The sequence below is a fragment of the Chenopodium album genome, chromosome 17, assembly GCF_948465745.1.
Source record: "Chenopodium album chromosome 17, dcCheAlbu1.1, whole genome shotgun sequence".
Classification (NCBI taxonomy): Eukaryota; Viridiplantae; Streptophyta; class Magnoliopsida; order Caryophyllales; family Amaranthaceae; genus Chenopodium; species Chenopodium album.
In genome coordinates this window covers 1210998-1236293 of record NC_137850.1, presented here as the reverse complement: position 1 = coordinate 1236293, position 25296 = coordinate 1210998, and the positions used below count along the sequence as shown (strand labels likewise).

The 25296-nt window shown below is 32.2% G+C and overlaps 2 protein-coding genes across 2 annotated transcripts; one reads left to right on the top strand and one right to left on the bottom strand.

The window, feature by feature from the left end:
* The first annotated feature begins 5983 nt into the window (after nucleotides 1-5983).
* On the top strand, nucleotides 5984-10293 carry LOC145587325 (uncharacterized). The gene is made up of 7 exons (XM_081644054.1): nucleotides 5984-6242; nucleotides 7392-7422; nucleotides 7581-7599; nucleotides 8208-8305; nucleotides 8934-9032; nucleotides 9654-9826; nucleotides 10138-10293. The coding sequence occupies exons 1-7, from the start codon at nucleotides 6075-6077 to the stop codon at nucleotides 10222-10224; spliced, it is 675 nt and encodes a 224-aa protein (XP_081500180.1). The 5' UTR covers nucleotides 5984-6074; the 3' UTR covers nucleotides 10225-10293.
* A 2396-nt stretch (nucleotides 10294-12689) lies between these two features.
* Nucleotides 12690-15640, bottom strand: LOC145587324 (cytochrome P450 86B1-like). Its single transcript, XM_081644053.1, has 2 exons — nucleotides 14121-15640; nucleotides 12690-13374 (listed from the first exon to the last, which is right to left on the bottom strand). Exons 1-2 carry the CDS (start codon nucleotides 15462-15464, stop codon nucleotides 12970-12972), a joined length of 1749 nt encoding a protein of 582 aa, XP_081500179.1. The 5' UTR covers nucleotides 15465-15640; the 3' UTR covers nucleotides 12690-12969.
* Nucleotides 15641-25296: the final 9656 nt, after the last annotated feature.

Here is a 25296-nt window from a genome sequence, read left to right as displayed (position 1 = left end):
GAATTGAGGGAGAAGGGGTATAAGGGTTTTTATATTGGGCTTTTTAATTTCCTAATTAAATTAGGAGTGGTATTCCTAAATAGACTAGGATTATTTGTAAATCAATAAAAAAAACACTACTTTATTTTAAATCCTTCCATAAAATAATTTATTTAATAAAATTACCATAAATATAATTACAAGAATAACATATAATTAAATTATAATTAAATTAAAATGTGGGGTATTACATTTACAATCAAGGATCTTGGTAGCCTTAAATATTTTTTGGGCATTGAGGTATCAAGGTCTAAATCTGGTATACTTTTGAATCAGAGGAAGTATATTCTTGATATGTTAAGAGATGCTCATATGGAAGGTTGTAATACAGCTAACTTTCCTTTACCTAAGGGTTTAAAATTGAGTGTTGATCAAGGGGATGTTTTGGAAGATCCTGAAATGTACAGGAAGATAATTGGAAAGCTCCTGTACTTAAATCTTACTAGGCCTGATATTAGCTATGCAGTGCAACAGTTAAGTCAATTCCTGCATAATCCAAGGGATCAACATCTTTCTGCTGTTGTTCATGTCTTGATATATCTTAAGGGAACTTTGCACTATGGACTGTTTTATCCTGCTGGTTCTACTCTGAAGATTACAGCATATAGTGATGCTGATTGGGGATCTTCTTCTGATTCAGGCAGATCTTTATCAGGCTACTGTGTTTTTTCTTGGTGATTCATTGGTTTCTTGGAAGACTAAGAAACAGAAAACTGTTTCTAAGAGTTCCACTGAATCAGAGTACAAGAGTATGAGTTACACAGCAAATGAAGTTATTTGGCTGGAAAGATTGCTTTATGATTTGGGTTTTGAAATTGAAACACCCATTCCGCTGTTTTGTGATAACATTTCTGCTATGCAAATTGCAGAAAATCCCTGTTTTCATGAGAGAACAAAGCATCTAAGGTCTAAATCTCAGAAATTAGATGTTCATTTCATTCGTGAACAAGTTCAGTCTGGTTTTCTTAAGCTTGTTCATGTTCAGTCTGCTTTGCAACTTGCTGATTTGATGACAAAAGCTTTGGGTTCTGATCAGCACAGGTTTCTCAGTTCTAAAATTGGGATTGTTAGTCAACCTTTTGTTCAAGATTGGATCTCTGCAGCTCCATCTTGAGGGGGGGTGTTGAGTATTGTTATAAATATTTTTGTATAGATTTTTATTTGCTGACTAGGACAAGTTTGTTAGAGATTCCGTATTTCTAGGAAAGTTGTTAGAAGATTAGCCTGATGTAATTCTAAGTATTTAAAGGCTTTTGGCCTCAATAATCATTACGATTATCATTTCACAGAATTTAATTTTCTTACAGAATTTTCTCTCTCTTCTCTTATTACATTTCTTCTCTTAAAAGTTCAGATTACTCTGAAATTTCACAGATGTTAATATAAAAAAAAATTAAATAAACGCAAATGCTCATACACACATTAAATGTTGTTATGAATATTGATTGCAATTACTTATTTTAGAAATTAATTTGACCAAACTAATAATTTAAGTGGATTCGAAATAATAAACCTGAAACAAAATATATTAATATTATTAATAAATTAACAAATTATGTGAAAAAATATCAAGTGAAAACTAAGCTTAAAAATTATAACAACGAAGCAATATAGACCTTGAATGGTCAAGATGTTATATATGATTATGCTGATAACCCAGAAAATGATGATTTTATGTGAATCTAACAAATAATAAATTGTTAAAAACATTTATCTTAACAATCACCAGATTTTCTGTCAATCGGTTTAGCTTTCTTTCAACACTCTAATTTCACTAGTTAATTAAAATTATATTTTTTTGAATTCCTTTTGTAACTAAACGAGAAGATGTCACAACATATCATTATTATTGTCGCATTTTTAGGTTAAACTCACAACTTTTTTAGGGCGAAAATTGACTTCAATGCAACATGACTATACAAGAAATATCTAAACTTGACACTCTTGTTGGTGAAAATCGATGCCAGACAGTTTCAAAGACTTGAAGAGTTGCTTCATGCTGAATTGATCAAGTACAACTCTATGTGCATTGTTACGGGAGTTGTACTTGGTGTAATATTGATAGGGATAACTACTTTATTTAGGCATAGTTAATTAGGTAAAATAAAAATCATTGATAAAGACTTGTACATAAATGAATTCCTTTTGTTAGTTCTTTTAAGGCTGCATGCAAACAATAATAGTGATAAGAAATGTTTTGTAATTTGAATTACTTTCCTTTTATGAGCTCTTACTTGATGAAATGTAATACACAATGGACTGACGAAATGCGGAATTTGATATTCTCAATTGGCTGGATGATATCCTCCTATGGCTGGGTGATATCCTCGACTAGCCGAATGATATCCTCTATTGGCTATATGATGTCATGGCTAGATGAGGATATCATCAAGCCTTAGAGGATATCAAAATATGCATTTTGCGTCACTCCGAACTGACGTAATACCTTCTCTATGTAATAAATGGGATGTTACAATTAGATAATTTGTTTTCATTTCTTTATTCAACTTATTTCTGTACTTCTAACTAGACCTGGTTATTGGGCGGGTCGAGTCAAGGTCGGTGCGGGTCGGGTCAAAGAGGGTCAAATTTTATAAGGTCAATATTGGGTCAGACCAATGCGGGTCATGGGTCAATAACGGGTCGATAATGGACGGGCCTACAAAATATCAATTAAAAAAATATTGGACAAAGCCATTATTAAGTATATACGAATATAAATTTATCTATGTAATTATTTTTACATTATCTATTTTCTTTATTAATTAAATTGGAAAAACATTTTGGCCCTATATTAATCCTGTTCAATAAGGGCTCTGTTCATTAAGGGTCATATCCGTTAAAAGCCCTTTAAGCTTGACCGTGACCCTATTATTATTGGGCTACCCTACCCAATAACCACCTCTACTTCTAACTATAGAATCTGAGTGGACTTGATATTTGTCATATATATATGTATGCATAGTAAGGTGTGTACTCTTGATTTTTTTGGCAAGTATTCTACTGAGTATTGAGTAGAGAAGAACGAGAATAATGTGACTAGAGCAGATCGAAAACCTAGTAATTCCATTATGCCTACTCATTTATTTTTCTACTATATATAAGAATAGACATTCATGTATAATCTATAGGAAAATTTGAATTTTGGTACCTCGAATATAGGGGTAATTGAATTTTAGTACCCATCTAAAATTTTATTTTAAATTGATACCTCCAAAAGTGTAACTTTATAGGTTTTGGTACCTCCGTCCATGTTCCGTAAAGTTTTCCGTTAGTGGGGTCCATTATCTAATTATTTAATAATTTAAATTATTAAAAAAAAAGAAAAAACATTTTTAAAATAAAAAAACAAAAAAAAAACTAATAAAAAAAAAAAAAAAACACCAGCCACGCGGCCAACGGCGACCACCAAGCCACGGCAGCTGCCGCCGCGGCCAGGCAAGAACCCCACCACCCTACTACTCAGCAACGTTCCCCTCCTCCCACCTCCGCAAACAACCACCAACATCCCGCAGCCGCCACCTGCCAAAACCACCATCACTCACCAATTGCGCAGCCCTTAATCTCCTCGCCACCACAATCCCACATAAACCACCAATTACCACCTCCGCACCAGCTTCCCCTGTTCCTGCAATTTCCCCCAGCTGCCAACAGCCACCTCCGCAAACAACCACCCACATTCCGCAGCAACCACCAACCGCAAGACACCCAAAATCAACCACCAATAACCGCAGCCACGTACGCACCTTCCACCTCCAATCACCACCGAAACAACCAGCCCAAACCGCCACCACTTGCTGCCTCCTTCGCCAATTAAATCAAAAAGCCAAGAACCCACCACCCACGAACCCCGAAACCCACCACACCCCACCACCCACGAACCCACGAACCCCCGAAACCCACAACCCGACCACCCACGAACCCCTAAACCCACCACCCACAACCCACGAACCCAGAAACCCACCACCCTACCACCCACGAACCCCGAAACCCACCACCCTACCACCCGAAAATTTAACCCTAAAACCCTAAAAAATAATTTGGGGGAAAGGGGGAAGGTGGCATCGTCGCGGGGAGGCAGGCTGGGTGGGGGGGGGGGGTGGCGTCGGCGCAGGGAGGCAGGGATGGGTGGGGGGGGGGGGGGGTGGCGTCGGCGCGGGGAGGCAGGGTGGGTGGCGGGGTATTATTTTTTTTAAGTTTTTTTTTTTTAATTTTATTTTGTAAGTTTTTTTTTTTTATTATTTTGTAAGTTTTTTTTAATTATTATTTAAGTTTTTTTTTAATTAAATGTTTTTTTTTTTTTTTTAATAAATTAAATTATTAAATAATTAGATAACGGGACCCACTAACGGCAAAGTTGACGGAATGCTAACAGAGGTATTGATATCTATAGTTTAGTCATTTTTGAGGTACTAATTTAAAATAAAATTTTAGATGGGTACTAAAATTCAATTACCTCCATTTTCGAGGTACCAAAATCCAAATTTTCCTAATCTATATTATTATTAAAACTACAAGACAAGGAGTGCCATTTTGCCAATTCTTTTTTGCCATTTTGCCACATCACTTTAAATTTTTTGCCACGTCACTTTTGCAATTGTATTATTGTATCTAAATAATGTGCTTGATTTACACCATATAATAACGATCAATCAAATATTGATTCTAAATTTAAAGAAAGAAAAGGTGTTACTTGCAAACCAATAGAATAGCCATTATTAGTATTTAGTTTGGTCACAATTGAGAGAAGATGAATAATTAAAATGTTTTTAAATTGATTTGACCCATTTAATTTGTAAAATATGTAACCGATATGTATTCAATATATTTATCCCTATAAATTAACTATCTAAGGAAATGATATACTAAACGGTGAGCAACTCCAATGGTAAGCTAATTGTGAAATTAGCTTGCCATGCCACCTAGGATTGCAAAGCTAATCTACCTTGTAGCTAATTAATCCCACAATGGTTAAGCTAATTTTCAATAATTTTTTTTAATTCCCACAATTTGCTAAGCTAATTAGCTTAGCTAAGCAAATAGCTTTGCCCAGCTAATTTGGTAATGCAATTCCAATGGTTAAGCTAATTATTTATTAGTTTCATAAATTGCAAGCTAGTCCTAATTTTACACTGTTGGATAAACCTCTTGGAGAAACATTTTTACTAGGCCAGTATCGAGCTACATAAGTATTTGTTTACTCTACTTACCTTGGAATGCAATGGATATATTTTGCATACTTAACTCATATTTTTACACTTTTAATAAATCACCCCGAATTAATTATGGGCTATATATGTTTTAAGCAATAAGTAGCATTTTGGTTCAATGATTGTGTATTTTGTAAGAATTGCTATATTTTAATATGTGATTCCATTGGTTGATTTTCTTTATAGTTCACTCAAAGCTCTCAAAGTTAGTGCGTGTAATGTTTTGTATTATTCACTACTTATGCTCGGTGGTTGAATTTTGGTTTGATGATTCATTTGTGCATCCAATTTGAAAACAATACTACATTTTTTTAAAAAGGATATAATGCATGTAATTATTTGTCATGTACGTAATTGAATATGAAGAAGATAAACAAGCCCGGGGCATTGCCCGGGTCACTAAGTAGTTCTTATCTATAACTAGAGTATAACTTCCCTCTAAATAGAGTTGTGGATTCGCGGTACTTATTACTTAATATTACCAGCGACGCTAACCACCGCCAAGTCAAATTCCAAATCCCCGCCCATGACACTTAAACAAAAAAATGTTTATCTAGTGACATTATATTGTAAATAAGTTAATAACTTTTATTAAATGCAAGTCCCACAAAGGCACAAATGTTAATTATTTACGAAAATATCAACATGATTGTAATATGCCATTGATTTATTTATCGAATGCACTTGATATCGATTTTTGTTTATTACGAAGATTAATCGGGACTCCCTCGGAAAAGTAGGGTGCCAAAGAAACAAACAACGCGCCAAAAAAACATCACATAGATAGTTCCTCTTCGATCGACAAAAGCTCCAACCGCCATTGAAATGGAGGAGAGGAGAGAGACAGTGAGACGAGCAGAGAAGTTGGTTGAGGAACACATGAGTGCCAACGATGCTTCCCATGATGCTGCTCACGTCTTTCGAGTTCGCGACTTGTCTCTTTCTCTTGCTTCTCAAGAAGGCCTCTCAGCTTCACCAGATTCCATGTTTATTGTAAAAAAAAAGCCATCTTTTTCTCTTTCTTTTTTGCAATTTCATTTTTGTTTGATTAAGTTTTTCAATTGAACAATTTGAGGGTTTTATGACTAGTCAATTTTAAGTAGTAATTTGAATGTGATTAGACCTATTTTCTCTTAATTATTTAGGGGAAATTCCGAATTTATCTTCTTGTTAATTTAACAATAAGTTGCTAATCAAGTGTAAATATGTGACCTTTTGATATTATAGTTATCGATTTATTATGAAAATGCAATGTTGACCTGTTGTTGTACATAGTGTGAAGTTGTGTGACCTACATTTAATGAGTAGTTGAGTTTATTGTGCCATTTGGTTCAATTTTTTTGGGTTAATATAGGAGATTACCTCGGAAAGGCTCATAATTTAGCTTATGAACTGTGAAATGTTGACAATGCGATTCCCTGTTATTGTCAGTTCACTTTAAAAGGTCTCAACTTTCGATAACTTAAAATGGTCCTAACTTTCGAGTAGTTTAGAATGGTCCTACCTTTGAGCGGTCTACTTTAAAAGTGCTTTCTTCATTGGTGGTATTGTTAGTTTAAACTTATAGAGTATCATTATAAGACCTTTTTAGGGTAAGAATAGTCATATTGTTGCCTTTTCCATCGAGGAATACGATTGATCAAAATCAATCATGCCAGCAATGAGAGAATAGCCTTCTTTTTTTGTTCTTTGAACATTTGGTTGTTTTGTAAGTCAACTAAACACTCCCTAGTTATGACTTATATTAGTGTGCAAATATTGACTTGGGTTTGTGGCTTGGTTCCAATGAGTTGTGTGTTAATCGAAGGATACAAATTAATACTGAATAAGTATCACCTCAAAGCGCGTAAGGTGGATTTCCCTTTACTAATATAACAGTTGCTTGCACATAATGATTGCTGTATGCAAGTGTCTAAAAATGTGTATTTATTGTTACAATGTTACCTTTATTAAAAATAAACACTTTGTAATCTGTTGGAGACTTTTACCATAGTAAAGTGCAATAGCATGCTTAAATTGGTACTTGAAAGAGATAAAGGACTATGTGATGTGTGGAATAAAGGCTAGCAGATAGTATTAGTATATCTTAGCATTTGTGAAGTATGTCATACTCAGCGACTTTTTTTTCCTCTATGCTTTTAGGTGGAACTTGCTGCACTGTTACATGATATAGGTAATCCTAGTTTCTTGCATCTTGGAAGTAAAGTTTTTAAGTAAAAAGTTTGAATTGAAAGAATTAAACACATAACATATGAACATTACCAAAGTTGATGTGGTAATATGGTTTTTACCAATACTGATTGTTTATTTCTTTGGCTGACCGATTTGCAGGGGACTACAAGTACGCTAGGTCAGTTATTCAGTCTTTAATTCTTAGCCTGATTGTTTTCGAGTTTTGTTTCAAAAGTTTGTTTATTTGACTATCAAGTCTAGCGTACTAAAGTCTATACATTGATTGAGCTTTATCTAATAAAACCTATATGTGCAAGCCTAACTTCTGTTTCAATCAAGCTTGACAAAAGTATGGCTACGTTCTTCTGTTTTGCAACCATTAGTATTTGCTAATGAGCTATGGATACCTTTGGAGCTTAAAATGAAATCCGCTAGAATGGTTGAATATCAGGTTTAGGCATGCCCCTGCTTTCCAGTAGGACTTTCCTTTGTCACATTCCTCTCTATGGCTCTATATATGTTAATACTATACGCATTTTTACATGAATTTACCCCCTGGTTTTGTGGACTTAATACCATGGCCCTTGGTTATTCCTTGGAGAGGAGGTTTAGCAGTCAAGCTTCGTCAATTATCAATGCACTGCTAAGAAACTTGTATCTTATACTCTAAGACACAGACTTCTACTGCTTTCTTTTTTATAGTAGAAATGTCCTCTTCTGTGCCCCTGACAATTTTCTCTGTATGATTTTTTCCCCCTTGGTCATATGTTGGCCTTTGGAATGCAGAGATCCTGCCAAGGAAAATCTAGTTGAGCAATTTCTTGAGAAGGAAGGCATAGAGGAGAACAAGAAGATGAAGATAGTGGATATTATAAAAAGAATGGGTTTGTTCTCCTGCTGTCCAGCATCTACTTGTAGAAAATGTTGCACTTAGGCTCTATTAAGAGAAATTTTGCACTTTGACATACCTACACCAGCATTATTGTCTTAGATAGTATATTATTACTGAAGCTCACCTTATGAATATGGTTGTTGCATACATACCCATAGTACCTTAGGGATGCTGTATACTTCACTCTGAGCTGATCTTCTCCTCTTTCACTTAAAAGTGCTCTTGAGACTTTGAGGATTTAGAGATTGTAACTCTTAATAAATAATCCATGCTCTCGTTGTTTATTGTTGAGACTTGAGAATGTAGACTGGGTTTTCCCTCATTGACAGGTTCTATTCCTTCATTGTCGTGTTTAACCATATAACTTGATGTATTTGCTTTTAATTTATAATCCCCTTGATTTTCCACTCAATCATTGTTTTTGACCCCATAATCTATGCCAGTAGACAATTATACTCAATTCGATTCCGCCAGTGACTTTTCTCATTCCTTCTTTCCTCTTGAAAAAACAAGGATTTCTTATTAGCGCTTGCATAGATAATATAAGGCAGATGGTGGATTATTTAAGTAACTGGACCATTATTCAGATTTGTATTATGGTAAATTGTTGATCTTTGCAGGTTTCAAAGAGGAGCTTGCAGGAATTTCAGATCAGGAATGCTCTCTGGAATTCGGGGTGGTACAAGATGCAGATCGTCTAGATGCTATTGGGGCTATTGGTACTTTCTTAATTCATTGTTCTAACATCAGTACCTTAAACAATTTCATATGTGTAAGAAGCTCCTGATGTAAACCTTTAGTAGGGGAAGCTTGAATGCAACTTAGTTAGCTTCATATTGATTGGATGGTTTATTTGGTTGCCTGAAGTATATAACACCCAGAAGTGTTGCCAATTTTTCCAACTCTACTACTCATTTTCTGTTTGACACACTGAATTCAGTTTGCTTGATCGCAAAATGGTTATTAAAACCTATGCAAATGGCTGAAGAAAACATGCTTATTTACATAGTACTGTTCATTATGATGATTTGTAGAACACGTCATCTTTCGCTCCAAGATAAAATCATACTCTATCAATAACCGCCCTTCCTTCCCTAACTCAACTATCCGTTCTCTCAAGAATAAGGAAAACAGGAATAAGGGCCATTCAGAAAAGGCTGTCAAATCAATGAAGATTATTACTGATTTCTGAATTGAACAAGGTTTTGTCTTTTGGAACAGTGATCAGATGATCATGTAACACTTGCCCAATACCTTCAACTTGATCTTAATATGGTTATGATGATTAGGCTTGCATTAAGAATGTGGACAAACCTTAATTTTTTCCCCTTTACTTTCAGGTATTGCTCGTTGCTTCACCTTTGGGGGAAGTAGGAACAGGGTGCTTCATGATCCTGCCATTAAGCCACGCTCTACAATATCAAAAGAAGAGTACATGAACAAAAATCAGCAGACTACTGTGAATCATTTCCATGAGAAGCTTTTGAAACTGAAGGATTTGATGAAAACACAGGTACGAATGAGATTAGCTTACTAAATGTGGCTTCAAAACTTCAGACTGCATCTTTTCCTACTATAAATTTGGATTTTATTCATTGTCGTCTATTTGTTCATTCATTCAGTTTATGAATGATCCTTTCCTTTTCCGTGTTTTTAATTCTAAATTGAGAATACAGCCATTAGCGCTGTTACTTACCAAATGTGTCTGATCTTTGTACTGTGCCTGCATTATCATTCCACTTGTTTGTCTTAGTAGTTTCTTTAATGTCAATTTGAAGATTTATTTTTATCAATATAAATTTTTCCTACATGTATATGGTTTAGGCTGGGCGGACGAGGGCAGAGAAAAGGCACAAGTTTATGGAAGAATACCTAGAAGAGTTCTACCTAGAATGGAATGGGAGGGCTTGAATAGACGGTACCAATATTGGGACTTGTAACAGAATATCATGAATTCATAATGCATAATTTTCATGTTTATTTACACGACTCTTTAATGAAACATGCTGTTATAATGAAGTATGATTGTGTTGAAATAGTTGCATCAAGTAAACTACCTTCAACTTCATGCTTATTCTTCTGTTTATTGAGCAGGTGACACAGCCTGGTCTTCTGATTTAGGCTTTTATTTTCTTGGTTTTAATCACATCTCATAGAAAAGTACGGAGGAAATTAATAAATCATTCAAGTTTTAAACCAGATTGTCATTCCTTCCAATATGGGAAAAGGGGCCATGGTTATGAGTATGACTTATAATCTTGAATCTAGTAAACGAATCACCGCGAGACTAAAACAGGGTCATATACATGCTCCTGACTTGAAGACTTGAAGGGGTCATTTACTCATTTGAGTGTATTTATAAATTTTCATATTCTCTCATAGTTTCATGATGGGCCTGACTTGGATTCAGGGCATCTGAACCTTACTACTCATTACCAACTTACGCTTTTATGGGTAAAGCGTATATCCATAAACAACTTACTCTTTCAATCCTTTATTACTTGCCCCATTGTAATTAATAAAGTGTCCAATTCATTTGTCCGATTTTCTTTTTAAATTTTTTCTTCCCTACACAATATTCTTTCGAGTTGGGCTCCACGTTTACCCACCCATATTTTTTCTCCTTACTTCTTCACCTGCATAGAATCATGCGTAAATGGCTATGGGCAAGTAAACAGGGATGGCGGGAGTATAATTTATATGAGTTGGTACCAAGCTCATTCATAAATAACATGTGGGCAATTAATGTACGTACTATGTAACTAAGCTAATACCTTTTCATGATCCAGATTCCTTATTTGGGGGTGGGTGCAGTAGATGTAGCCATGTTCATGTATATGAGATTAATTTTACAGACCAAATGGCCTGAGAAATTGACTTTACCATCATTTCAAGGGTATGGGTTATATCTAATCTGACTTTCCTGAACCTAGTCATTCGTCAGGGCGGCACCCATCTCTCATTGGTTAGATCTTAAATGTTTATGACTCAGTTTTTTTTCCAATTGTTTGGAGATGGTCCTCCCCTTTGTGGCAGTAATTAATCCTGTGCTATCCACTGCAGTTAAACAACTGCAATGAATAGCATACTTGTGAGCATAGATTTAGCTGTGTTAGGAAGCCAATAGCTAGCATAGGAGAAGCTATTCGACTTAACTCCAACGTAATCACTTGAATTTTACGGCCTATCAAGATGCATTAGTTATTGATTTTGTTGCTTTGTTAGTACTCAATAAACTTAGTGATGGAGTATAAAACATATTCCTGGTTGATGGTTGAGGCTCAGGAATATATTTTATACTCTATCAATTGGGTTATGTTCTTTGGCCGATGAGTCAAAACTTTACTAATAATTGTTTGGTTTAGAAGTGTTTATAGATAGCGTTTGGAGGTTGAAATTGTTTAACTAGTTTATCAACAAGTTTCATTGAAGTTTAATTTCTTTTTACTTTTAACAACTATCTCCTCTTTCACTCCATCCCTTATCAATGACTCTTGCCCTTATTGATTGTCGTAACTCGTAAATTGCACACTTGCCTTTTCAAATAAACTTTTTGCTTTTATCTTTTCCCTTTCCCCTAAAGTACACATTTGATACTTCCTCCGCCCATAATTATGTGCAACAAAGGAGTATTATTTGTGAGATATAAAATATGGAAAATTCCTTTGTTGCACATGATTGTGGGCGGAGGGAGTATAAAAAAAATGTGTGATCTCTTTCTATGTACTATCGTACTCGTATTTTGTACTAATGACTTATTGACATGTATGCAAACTAATACGGAACAGAGGTAGTACCTAGACTGCAAATTACGACAATCACGAAACCTCACAATTGGTGTAACGACTACTTATGTCCTACAAAATAGAGCCTCAGTAGACCCTTAAGTAGTCAAGGAGGACTAATGACCAGAAATAGAACTTCTTCATATTCTTAAATTTTATGCCATGGTACATGGATGGCTATTAGCTGACTTTACCTATCTAAAATTAACATGGGTGAGACGCCGAGACAGCGATGCAGTTAACCTGGTTGCTATGATACTTGGAGCATCCATAGGCCATTGATAGAGGTTACCTTTTCTAAACTATATGCACTCTTCCTTTACTCTTTGATCTTTCACAACGGATAGAAAGAAAATGTAACAATTAAGGTATATAAATGATGATAAGATCGAGAGTAAAGGTAGTACTCCTTACGATCTGGTCATATTTCTGTTTTAGTACGTCCTAAAATAATATGCCACTTTCTAAATTTAGTAGGTGTATAATTAAAGATAGAGTTACGGAGTATAAGAATTTCAAAGAATGAAAACATTGGTAATGTGATGATGTAAGATTGTACTTTAGCTAAATTCTTTGAAAATGACACTGTGATAAAGGGAAACACATTATATTATTTTGTATAGAAGAGGAAAACCATAAACATATTATTCTGAATGCTTCATTCAAAATTTTAATATCAAAACCTATGATTATTGACATACCTAAATGCACACTGTTGAAGACAATCTTTCACCCTAAGAATGTATGTTCTGTTACTTCTGTATGTCTTCTCAAATTACTCTAAATCATATTGTATTCTTTTACAAATCCAATCACAAAAAAATAGCTAAAACAGAAAACATTACACACAACCTTGTCAAACTTAACACTTCTAGTATCTAACCCTGAGGAACTTATGCAGCTCAGCTTCATCGCGCCTGATGAGATTTACTTGTAGTCCATGTTTCATGTACATAGTCAGCGCGAGCTTTGGTTCAACAGGGTGATTTTCCACCACCTTTACGTGATATCGGTATAGAATTGAGGCTGCAGCAAACTTCATTTGGTAATAAGCAAAGTCCTTGCCTAAACATAGTCTAGGTCCACCATTAAAAGCTGTAAACTTGTATGCAGACTCACTCATGAACCGTCCATCTCTAAGCCACCTCTCCGGCTTGTACTCCCTGCAGTCCTTACCCCAGATAGCCTCCATTCTTCCCATCGAGTAGATAGCGTATATTACCTTGGTTCCTTTCTTTAGCACTGTCCCATCTGGGAAGACGTCGTCTTCAACAACCTGTACATTCATCAAGTATGTAGAATTTTAGTTAATGTTTGTAGAGAACCAACGTAGGAGCTGTCCTTCTCTTATCTTCCTTATTAATTCTTCTTATCATTCTGTCAGAAATCAATGATGTTTTTTTTTTCCTTTGACAACTTGATGATTTGACGTTTGATCTAGTGGTATTATTTGAAGCCAAGTTTATGGTATTAAGTTACAACATGGGTTGTTAGTGGGGTTGTGAAATTTTAGATGATATATACAGTTGATGACTCATTTGCTTCGGTTTCAATTTGATTGTCATGTATGAGTCAAGTCAGATTTTGGTCTATTGACAATTACTAGTGTATTATGAATTTATGATAAAATGAATCAATTCAATTGTAATGATATAAATATCCTAGTCGGTTCAAGTCATAACCGATTTACCTAATTGTGGATTAAGGTCTGTCTATTTCGGGTTGGGTCAGCTTTGCTAAGACAAGCTCTAGATATGAACGGCTTGACACTTAGAAACTAGTAGATGGCCGGGTTTCATGCTGAAGGTTTGTCTAATGAATTTCGCGCATAAGTGCATGCTTAGGGGGTATTAAGGCTGATAAGACATCAACTTATCTTTGGTTTTCTGGCACTTGATTCATTGATTGAGTGCTAAATTGACAGTTTAAGATGCCTTATTCTGGAACTTTTTTCATGAACACAAAAAAATGATGTAAACAATTGTTTAAAAAGAAAGAAAGAAAGGAAACAGAGTATTTTACCTCCTTATGATCAACTGGCACTGAAGGGTACAACCTCAGGGCCTCTGAGATAGCGGCGTGTAGATAATCCATCGTCTTAATCTCCTCTGGATGGAAACTGACTGGACCTCTAGTTCCGGCATTGTCAGTGACTTCCCTTTCGCGTATGATTCTGCCTATCTCAGCTAGAATCTTCTGCTCGATCTCTGGGTGCTGATCAATAAGCCAGAAAAACCAGCTGAGTGCCACAGATGAGGTATCTCTTCCTGCAAGGATGAAGTTTACACAAATATCTCTTAAAAACTTGTCAGAAAATGGCTGACCCTTTTCATCCTTTAACCTCATAAACACAGTCAGTAAATCAGATCTCTCCTTGCTGTTGTCATCTTGCAAGGAAAGCTCCTTCTTTCGCGTTCTGATAACTTCATCAGCAAATTTGTTTACTCCTGTGATTGATTCTTTCAGCTCTTTCTCTGGTCCAAGGTTAAGGTACCTCATTGTTTGCCATACACAGGTTGGAGTGACAAATCGAAGAACTGTGGCTTCAGTTGCTTTCTCGAATGCACGAGCAAATGGTATTTCAGGGAGTCCTAGGCTTAAACATCCAGGATCAACCCCGAAAGCTATCATGCAGACATTATCAAATGTCATTCTTAAGAGGACATCTTGTAAGTCAATAGGCAGAGAATTTTTCTGTGATTCCTCTAGGACAGGTATTAGCCTCTTATGGACTAACTCGAACAAGGACTCAGCAGTCAGTTGTCGAAACCTTGCTGAGTGAAACTCAATGCTCGCCGTCTTCCTTTGCTTGGACCAAGTCTCATTATCCGCGTTAAAGATCCCATCCCCAAGAAGGTCTTTCAGAGTGTTTCGAAAATACCCTCCCTTAGGAAAGTTGGAGAACTTTGCCTTCAGAAGGTGCTCCAAGTTTCTAGGATCCGAAGTCACCACACACTGAAGGTTGCTGAACCAGGGTCCCTTGAAGTGGAACGTCCCGTTCTGACGATTAGTAATCTCAGTAAGCCACTCATACAAATTCTGCCTTAGTCCAAAAATCAAGGAAGGCAACATACCTACAAATGGCCATACTGGCATACCATGATACTTCCTTTGCCTTAGAGAATGTATCACTATAAAGACCGCGATAGCAAGGAAAATTTCTAGTATTTGAACATCATGTAATGAAAAGACTCGCCGTGAAATGGCTCCCCCTCCTCTTCCTCCTCCTCCTCCGATCATGATGTCAGAGGCGAAAGGAAAAAACGAGTAAGGGGAAGAAGTCATGTTGTTGAAGTGCTGCTTATTCATGAAGTTAGAATGAGCAGAAGTATGTATGTAGTAGTTGTATGAAAGTAAGAATAGCATGAGTTATATGAGAAGGTGTGCATGTATTTCTTGGCGTGCTTATGTTTATATAGTGGTTTTGATTTGGTGAGCTGAAATGAGAAGAAGAGGAAATGAGAGAAAGAGGTTACCAGAAATAGTAAAAGCTGTGGGTCTGTTTTCTTGAAACAAGAGCTTTTTATTCAGAGTTTTTGAGTCTTAAAATTCTTATCTTTCAGGAGGGTAAATAATCAAGTAAATCAAAGGTTTTAATGTATTGATTTTGAAGTGTCAAATATAAGTATTGAAAAGAAAAATTATGGAGGATGAGAAGTGGGTGTAACGGTTAACCTAAGTGTAACAGTTAAGTGCTGATTTTGTATTCCCGGAATTTTCTTGCTCTTTCCGTAGTGTACAAGTATAGAATCTGTAAGATTACTAAGATAGGATTTAATATAGGATTAGTTACTCGATAGGTCTTGTGCGCGATGATGAATTGCTTAGAACAGACTTAATCATACATTATTACCATGTCTTATTAAGAAGTCAGTCGTCTATGAAGTAACTTTTATGTGATTAAGGGTGATTAAAGTTGTTAAACAAAGGGTGTGTAAACATCCCATTATACACAACCCTTCTTTGTAGAAGGCCTAAATTGAAAGAGTTACCCACCAAAGTCTTAACATGCCGAGATCAACAACAATTTAAAAGGCAGGGGATAAGGGTATGAATGTTCTTTGATCTAATAATTTTTAATTGTTAATATATACTTACTTTTGCGATCCACCCCTACATGACACCTGCTTGAAACTTCTAAAACTACCTAAGCCTAAATACTCCGTACATTATAGAGGTATATAATTCTCAATATAATCGATTTTTTTTTTAAGTTCACTTTCTACTCATATTAATCTATATCTTAATTTGCCATCAGAGTGGGTTCCTCAGTTCAAACCACCCCTTAACTTGATAGCTAATTTTAGAACAACTCCAATGTTATAACTAGGGACTTGCTTGCAATTTCAATAATTCCCTAGGTATTAGCTTGACTATTGAAGCTAGAAAACTTAATTAGCTTGGCTAATCAAATTAGCTTTGTCGAGCTAATTTGCTTGGGAATTAAACTTGTCAAAATAAAATGCTCATTGCACCAATTAAACTCTTTCTATGTATTTTCTATTCAACAACTACTAGTTAGCTAATAGCTAAAATGATAATTAGCTTAAAATCTTATGTGGCATGGCAAGCTAATTTGACAATTAGCTTGCCATTGAAGTTGCTCTTATTGTGCAAGTATTAAATACTGATTAAACATGTTCCCTGCTTAAACCGATATCCGCAACAATAGTGATTAGCCTAGGCAAATTGTTCAATAACGAGAATTAAAAAAGATGATAAATAATTTGATAAGATGAAGAATAAAGTTGATCCTGCAAATTAAATGAAGAAATGAACGCAGGATATACGAAAAGTGCCACTAAATAATAGATATACAACAACTACCTTGATTAATTATAGTTTTATCAAAACTTTTACCATACTTTTGTTGTACTATAATATGAGTTGGTGCTTACTTGATTTTAAATTTGTAACTTAAAGCTCTTATCTTTTTAATTGTTTTTTGTTCCATTTAAATATTCAATTTGAACAGAGAGAAAATATGATCATGTTTTATTTTAATACTGTATGCAAATTATAGATACTGTAATAGCTTTTCATAACATATTAACTTTTAACTGCACATACTTAAAGATATTACTCCCTCCTAATGCAACAAGAGCATATTTCAAGCGACCGATCGACTTCTTTTAAAGCTAAAGATCTCAAGAGCTTATTGTATGTGTGTAAGAGTTGAATTGGTTTAGCTCAATATAATAATTTAGCTCGATATAAGGTCATATGTTAATTAAGGGAAGAAAAAAAAAAAAAAAACTTTTTCGCCCATGCTCATCAAGTTCTTTGTTTTTCGTGAAGTACGTTGATAGCATAAAAATTGGTATTTAATTAATACTCGTACGAACTACAGCTCAATGTGTAATTTAGTTCGATATTAGGGTATATGTTAATTAAAGAAGAAAAAAAAAACATTTTTTCGCCCATGCTCACTAAGTTCTTTGTTTTTCGTGAAGCATGTTGATAGCATGGAAATTGGTAACCAATTAATACAAACTACAACTCAATGTGTAATTTAGTTCAATATAAGGGTATATGTTAATTAAAGAAGAAGGAAAAAAAAAAAAAAAAAAAAAAACCTTTTTCGCCCATGCTCACCAAGTTCTTTGTTTTTTGTGAAGTATGTTGATATATAGTATGGAAATTGGTAACTAATTAATACAAACTACAACTCGATGTGTAATTTAGTTCGATATAAGGGTATATGTTAAAGAAGAAGAAGAGAAAAAAAAAAAAAAAAAAAAAAAAACCTTTTTCGCCCATGCTCACCAAGTTCTTTGTTTTTCGTGAAGTATGTTGATAGCGTGGAAATTGGTAACTAATTAATACAAACTACAACTCAATGTGTAATTTAGTTCGATATAAAGGTATATGTTAATTAAAGAAAAAAAAAACCCCTTTTTCACCCATGCTCACCAAGTTCATTGTTTTTCGTGAAATATATTGATAGCATGAAAATTGGTAACTAATTAATACGAACTACTTTGTAGAATTGACATGTACTACAAAGTGCTATTACGAGTATTATATTAGATTTGATTATATTAGAAATCCACCATTGTTTACCTCTAATTTCCTTACCTTCTTCAATTCTCTTATGTTATTAAGATTAATGCCATTCATTTACATTTATTGATTAGAAAACTCGAAAGTCTAATTTTACAAATGACCACAAGAAGTAGAGTGAAACCTACCTCCACAAATAACAATACAAGCAGGCCCGTTTATGAGATATTGGTGGCATGGGGCGAATATATGATGTGAGACCCTAATTAATAAGTTTTTTTTTTTTTAATTTTTTTTAAAGAAAAGTACTCGTATTGTTTTTATAATTTCGTCTTGAGTTTTTTTTTTTGTTTTTTTTTTTTGGTAAAGAAAAAAGACTAGCCACTTCAATTTTAACTCCGAAATTCTAATATCAAATCTGAAAAATAAAAGATACAAAGTAGTAAATATTTTAGTGATGTATTGTTAATTTATCGAAATCAATCAATCAATCAATCAATTACATACTACTAAAGGCGAATCTTAAGACACACTTGTCAACGTATTATCAAAAAATTTCCCGCCAAAAGTACCTTCTAAATAAATTGTTGTTACTTAAGGAAAAAATAAATTATGACATAATTGTGTTTGTTTTATACTATAAAATATAAATCTTTTCCTAAAAGATTAAACTATCCATTATAAGTTTATAACTATTACATGTTTTAAAAATATTTTCTCTTGCATGCTTTTATTTTTAATCATCAATTACATACTACTAAAGGCGAATCTTAAGACACACTTGTCAACGTATTATCAAAAAATTTCCCGCCAAAAGTACCTTCTAAATAAATTGTTGTTACTTAAGGAAAAAATAAATTATGACATAATTGTGTTTGTTTTATACTATAAAATATAAATCTTTTCCTAAAAGATTAAACTATCCATTATAAGTTTATAACTATTACATGTTTTAAAAATATTTTCTCTTGCATGCTTTTATTTTTAATATACTCTATATTTTTTAATACTCAAATTAAAAAATTTATAATAAAATAGTCAAAAATATTTAACAACCGTGCATTGCACGGGATTTAACCTAGTTTTCCTACTAAAAAGAAGTACAGAGTGTATTTTTTTTTTTTTTAAATAATTTGATGTATATAGCCATGAACTGATGAATCGTGTAAGTAGAAAGTCAAATCATTTGTTTAATTTATAAGAGCAAATAATAAGAAGTCATTGTTCCATATTTCTATTCATCATTTTATTCCACGCCAAAGAATAAGAAAACAAACTCAATGAAACTAGAATTTTTGTTGTTGCTTATTTTATTTTTCTTGATTAAATTCAATTTGTCGAATAAAAACCTTAGAAAATTAAATTAAAATCACCAAACACAAATTATACGGAGTATTAATTATTTTTTTGAACAAATTATATTAATTATATAAAAAAACAAGAGATAAAAGTTTAAAAATGAAAGAATTGATAAATTGAACATGAAACTTGAACTATTAGAAAATATAACATAATTTGATTTGATGAGAGAGTGACGATAGACAGTCGAAGCCAAACAGAATTGACATTGCCCAGCATTGATAATTTAAGAGATACTCATAGTTAATTAGCATATTTATTAGGGAATACTTTGACTTTGGGTTGGTTTTGGAAAAACTAATTTAAAGAGATACTACGAGTACTATATTACTCCAGAAATTAAATTTTTAGAATATTAAATAAATTTAATTATAGAAAACTAAAAGGACCGAAAATCAAGGGAATGATGTATTTAATGACTTTAATCTACTTTGAAAACTGTTGAGAATTACTCGAACATGGAGTACCCTTATTTTTTTTTTCTTTCTAATTACATAATTTGGGGCCTTGATTATAACTAAATTGAGCTTTACTGTGATGGGCCCAGGGCGGTTGCCCCACCTGCCCTGGCCTTGCTACGGGGCTGAATACAAGTACTATAAAAATGGACAGTGATTGGGAGAATAATATAGTACGTAACTCCCTTGTATAGTTGTATCCATAACAAATAGCTATAAACTCAAGCATGTCGAATTTTGAGTAGCATACATGAACATCAATATGCAGTATATGGATAGTAGATAGAAGAAGAGGCAACGATAGAAATAGAACCACCTTAGCTAGAATGAGACAGTAAATCAGTAATAGGAAACCCCAAGTGAAAATATATGATCCCTAATGTTAGTCGTTTAGGATAGTAATCTACATTAGCCCTAATTTTAATCGTTTAGGAAAGTAATCTGTCGACTCATAAGAATATATATTACTTTTGATCCAATATATAAATCATTATACACATTCCGTTCTTGAAATTTAGACTAATGTTGAATTTCATACAATTTTGCGGCATTATTGAAAGCCTTTAATTAAATATAAAATAACATATAAAAATTGTATTGATATTTTTTTTTTTTTTGAAAGAAAATTGTATTGATATTAATATTGACAATTTTGTAGTTTGATTAGAAAATAATTAACTTAATTACATGAATATTATTCATCCCTAAAACTTATAGTTTTATTATTAGTATCCTCAACTAAAGGGCATTTATCTAGGAATAGTAAATATAAAATTAAGGTTAGGCAAAAGTGATACCATGATGTTTCCTTGGACTTGAAATGGACAACAACAACCTTGTAAGAAAAGCCATTAGTTAGGTGGCTAAAAATATGTAAAAAAGTTAAAACTTTATAAGTGTAAAACCAAATATTACTACTATTAATCAATTATACTAATACTACACGTTAATTTGAGGATAAGACAGATACCTCCTAACTAAAAGATTTAGACTTTTGATATAAAATGGAATTAATTTTAAATTGCAATAGAAATGACAGATGATTAAAACATATAAGAAGCCACAAATTTATAAATTTAATTAATATTTGTGGCATGAGAAGTATGCACTTGTTGGTAAGATGATGCTTTCTTGTTTGACCCTTTAAAACACCAACATCAAATTAAAATGGAAACCGACAGTTGGAAAGAAACCATTTGGACTAATTCGGCCGTCATGAACATTTCTCAAATGAAAATGATCTTTAAAAAGAAAAATAAAACGGATGACCTATCTTCTTAAGAAAATTGTCTATGTGGACATGATAGATAGAATATTATCAGCGTAGCCCTGTTTGGTAATTAAAGGTTACGTAGTAATCTCTTTGTTATTCTTAAATGCAACAGTTTGATCCGTATCTTTGTCAGACACGACACTGATTATTAATAACTTTAATTAAAAAATATGTAAAAATATAAAAATTTGATATATTGAAATATATCTCTTAATTAATTCAACAATATGTTACATGATATCATATGTATTTTGTATAGTTGTAATAAATCGTGTCAAACTTTGTACGTAAATAGCAATACAAAAACATCCCAAATGTGTCATAGGATAGTCACCCCTCTCACGATGCCCCAAGACTCCAAGAGGACCTAGCTCCTATATATACATTCATCCATCAAACAATCTCAACAATTTTCGACTGATATATATTCTGGAATTCCTTCAAGACCTAGTGTATACATAGGCTAATTTGCATAAAATCCTACGAAGTACATAATAGCATGGTGCAGGTGTTACAAGCACAACACCGCCCCACATTCATAATTTAATGCGTTTCATTTAATTTTATAATCACTAGAATGGCTAAGGTGTGTGCCATAATTAGCTATGTTCAGGGAGTTTTTCAGTTATTGAATACATTAATAAGGGAAACTAAATAAATACTTTAGGAATATAAATATCTGCGTACTATTCTAAAAAGTTCCAAAAGGCAATTAACATTAATGAAAAAAAAAAAGAACAATTAACATTAATAAAGGCAAAATAAAATTGTACATATTAATGAGGGTAAATTGTGTAAAATAGCACCATCCCACATTCATTCAAATTCCTATGCGTGTCATTTAATATTATTACAATCACACATATACTCCGTATGATATATCCACTCGCATCACAATTATGTTCATTTGGTTCCACTCATGTCAAAATCTTGAAATTAAAATATAGTCATTCCATTAGTTGCTAATCTTAATAATTTTTGCCATCATGAGTATTTTTTTTCCTTCTTATTTCAGTATATTTTTCAAAATATAAATAAATGAAATATCACTTGCAATAATTGAATCTCTAAGGATTACAAACGAACAACACATAGGGAGTAACGTAGTATAAGCAAGCAAGAACAGATCAAAAAAGCTAACAAGGGCCCCGGGGCATTTGATATTAATTATTTATCAACTCGTGATTTTGTGGAAATTTTAAAGTAAATTTAACATTAATTATACCAATCGACTCGTGATTTTGTCATGCATTCCGAACTTAATACGTACTATTTAAAGTAATATATTAATTATTTATCTAACACCCTGGGGCGCTTGTAAGCAAGATCCATAAAAAATATATAGTGAAGTTTTGCTAATTAAGTGAAAAAAAGGATATCGGGGTTTAATTAATCTAATATATATAAATAAAGTAGGCATTTTTGGAGAGCATTCGACGTGCCACATAAGCAAAGGTATATTTTTGACCAATTAAAAATTAGATTTCTATTTTATTTTAGAATTAAAAAATTCACTTGCCACCTAAACAAAAGTGACGAATGAGATTTAAGAATTTTGCCACATAGTTAAAAACAACGAATAGTGATTTATAAGGATTTAAATTATTTAAAAAACTAAAAATTATCTTTTAAGAAAACAATTATCTTTAGATATAGGATTTATACATCTAAGATAATTTTGATGGTGTTTATGATAAGAAATAAAAATTATTTCTTAATAATAATTAAATTAAAAATTTTGATGTCTACCACTATAAATTGACACATCTTACAACACCAATAAAATTTCATATCAATACAAAACCAAATCAAGCGAATTTTGTGTCATAATTTTGTGTCAGTTTTAGGTCATCAGTGGCTGCGTAATTTTTAGTTTTATTTTTAAAATTCATGTTTAAATGTATATTTGTGATTATTGCTTACATTGTGTTTATTTGGAAAAATGCTTAATGATTATATGTTTATGTTTTGTTTTCTGAATTTTGTTTTTATATGCAGATCTAATTTAATTAATCAACGAATTAAATTCAAACAAAGTATGATAAGGTATTATATCTATATAAATCGTTTACATTTATTAAATTTTTTTATAAACCTTTTTAGTTTTTATTAATTAATTTTATGATTAAAACAATTCTTTTGTGATTTAGTAGCTTAATCAAGTCATCAAATTAACTTAATTGAACAAATTAACGTTCATGCCTCAATTAAAGCCAACTTTGTATAGTTTCGTCCAAAATTAATTGAAAGAAAAGTTTACTCCATTAGTTACTTTTCAATCGTTACAAATAAGAAGCGGCGACTGGGGACGATTAAAAATTCCAATGCATAGATTTGATGTTGTACAATTACAATTTTTAGATCAATTTTTCAAAAATTTTATTGATTTATTTTATAAGACTATAAAGATTACTTTTATATAAATTTTATTTTTGCTAACATGTTTTATTTATCCAGTTTTATTAGATGAAGAAATAGAAGATAAATAGTATACATGTTTTTATTATTTTTTTAATATTTCTATTTTAAAAAAATCAACGAATAATAATTTAGGATTTAAATATGTAAAAAATAAAAAAAATAAAAAAAATCTTTTCACATAAAAGATTTTATCCTTATGTAACCAATAAATTATCATATTTACAATTTTTTTTTGAAAGATATTATATTTACAATTATTTATATTTTTAAATTCAATTGTCATATAACTAACAACCACAAATAAAATACATAACAACAATAAATAAAGTCGCATTATAAATTACATTAAAAAAAAATAATACTTTTGTAATAGGCAATAACACTTTAATTAATTTTTTTTTTTGTGTGAAATTATTAAATAGAAATAAAAAATCAAATATGAAAATATCTTTTCTTGAGATTTTAAAAAAATCATCTTTAGATATAGGATTTATATATCTAAGATAATCTTGATAGTGTTTATGACAAGAAATAAAAATTATTCCTTAATTATACGTATTTTTCAATTCGGGGTGAATGATTGATTGCGTTCATGCCTCAATTAAAGCCAACTTTGTACAATTTCGTTCAAAATCAATTCAAAAGAAAAGTTTACTCAATTTAGATACTTTTCAATCCTTACAAATAAGAAGCAATATCGCACGCATTGCCAGTGACAACAAAATAATGATTTAATTTTTCAAAATATTATTGTTCGGGCGATTGGGGACGATGAAAAAATTCCAATGCATAGATTTGATTTTGTACAATTAAAATTTTTAGATCAATTTCACAATAATTTTTCACGTCCTGGTAAATATATTGATTTATTTTATAAGACTATAAAGATTAATTTTATTTATGCTAACATGTTTTATTTATCCATTTTGATTGGATGGAAGAGATATAGGTGTGAACAAAGTTGGTGATTCTATCGAAATAGAAGATAAATAATATACATGTTTTGGTTATTTTTTAATATATTTATTTTTTAAAAAACAACGAATAATGATTTAGGATTTAAATTATTTACAAATAAAAAAAATATCTTTTCACATTAAAGATTTTATCCTAATATGTAACCGATAAAAATATCATATTTACAAATTTTTTTTGAAAGATATTATATTTACAATTTATTCATATTTTTAAATTCAGTTGTCATATAAATAAAAACCACAAATAAAATACAAAACAACAATAAATAAAGTCGTATTATAAATCACATTAAAAAAAATATATACTTTTGTAACAGGCAATAACACTTTAATTGAAATATTATGTGTTTTTTTTTTTGTCTAAAATTATTAAATAGTAAAATAAATCAAATAATTAAAAAAAAAAAAACTTAGAATCTATACTAAAATATATTTTCTTGAGATTTATATATGGATAAACCGTGCATCGCACAGGCTTTCATCTACTTAATAAGCAGTTGGGGTTTTTATTGATAATGGGTGAAATGAGAATTTTATTTGGATTAAGAGGAAATATTTTGTACAAATTTTATCTTCATATTATCTATGATTTAACTATTGCACTACACATACCACTTTGCCCGTGCTTTATACTACGTATATAATAAGGCATGTGTTGAAGCTATCCTTCAGCCAAGTCAATTGCGAAGCGAATGTGTGCACATCAT

Coding starts and splice junctions, on each gene's coding strand:
- LOC145587325 (XM_081644054.1), top strand. CDS start 6,075: ATGGAGGAGAGGAGAGAGACAGTGAGACGAGCAGAGAAGTTGGTTGAG. Junction 8,306..8,933: donor GGATATTATAAAAAGAATGG/GTTTGTTCTCCT, acceptor TGATCTTTGCAG/GTTTCAAAGAGGAGCTTGCA. Junction 9,827..10,137: donor AGGATTTGATGAAAACACAG/GTACGAATGAGA, acceptor TATATGGTTTAG/GCTGGGCGGACGAGGGCAGA.
- LOC145587324 (XM_081644053.1), bottom strand. CDS start 15,464: ATGCTATTCTTACTTTCATACAACTACTACATACATACTTCTGCTCAT. Junction 13,375..14,120: donor TGCCAGTTGATCATAAGGAG/GTAAAATACTCT, acceptor ATGAATGTACAG/GTTGTTGAAGACGACGTCTT.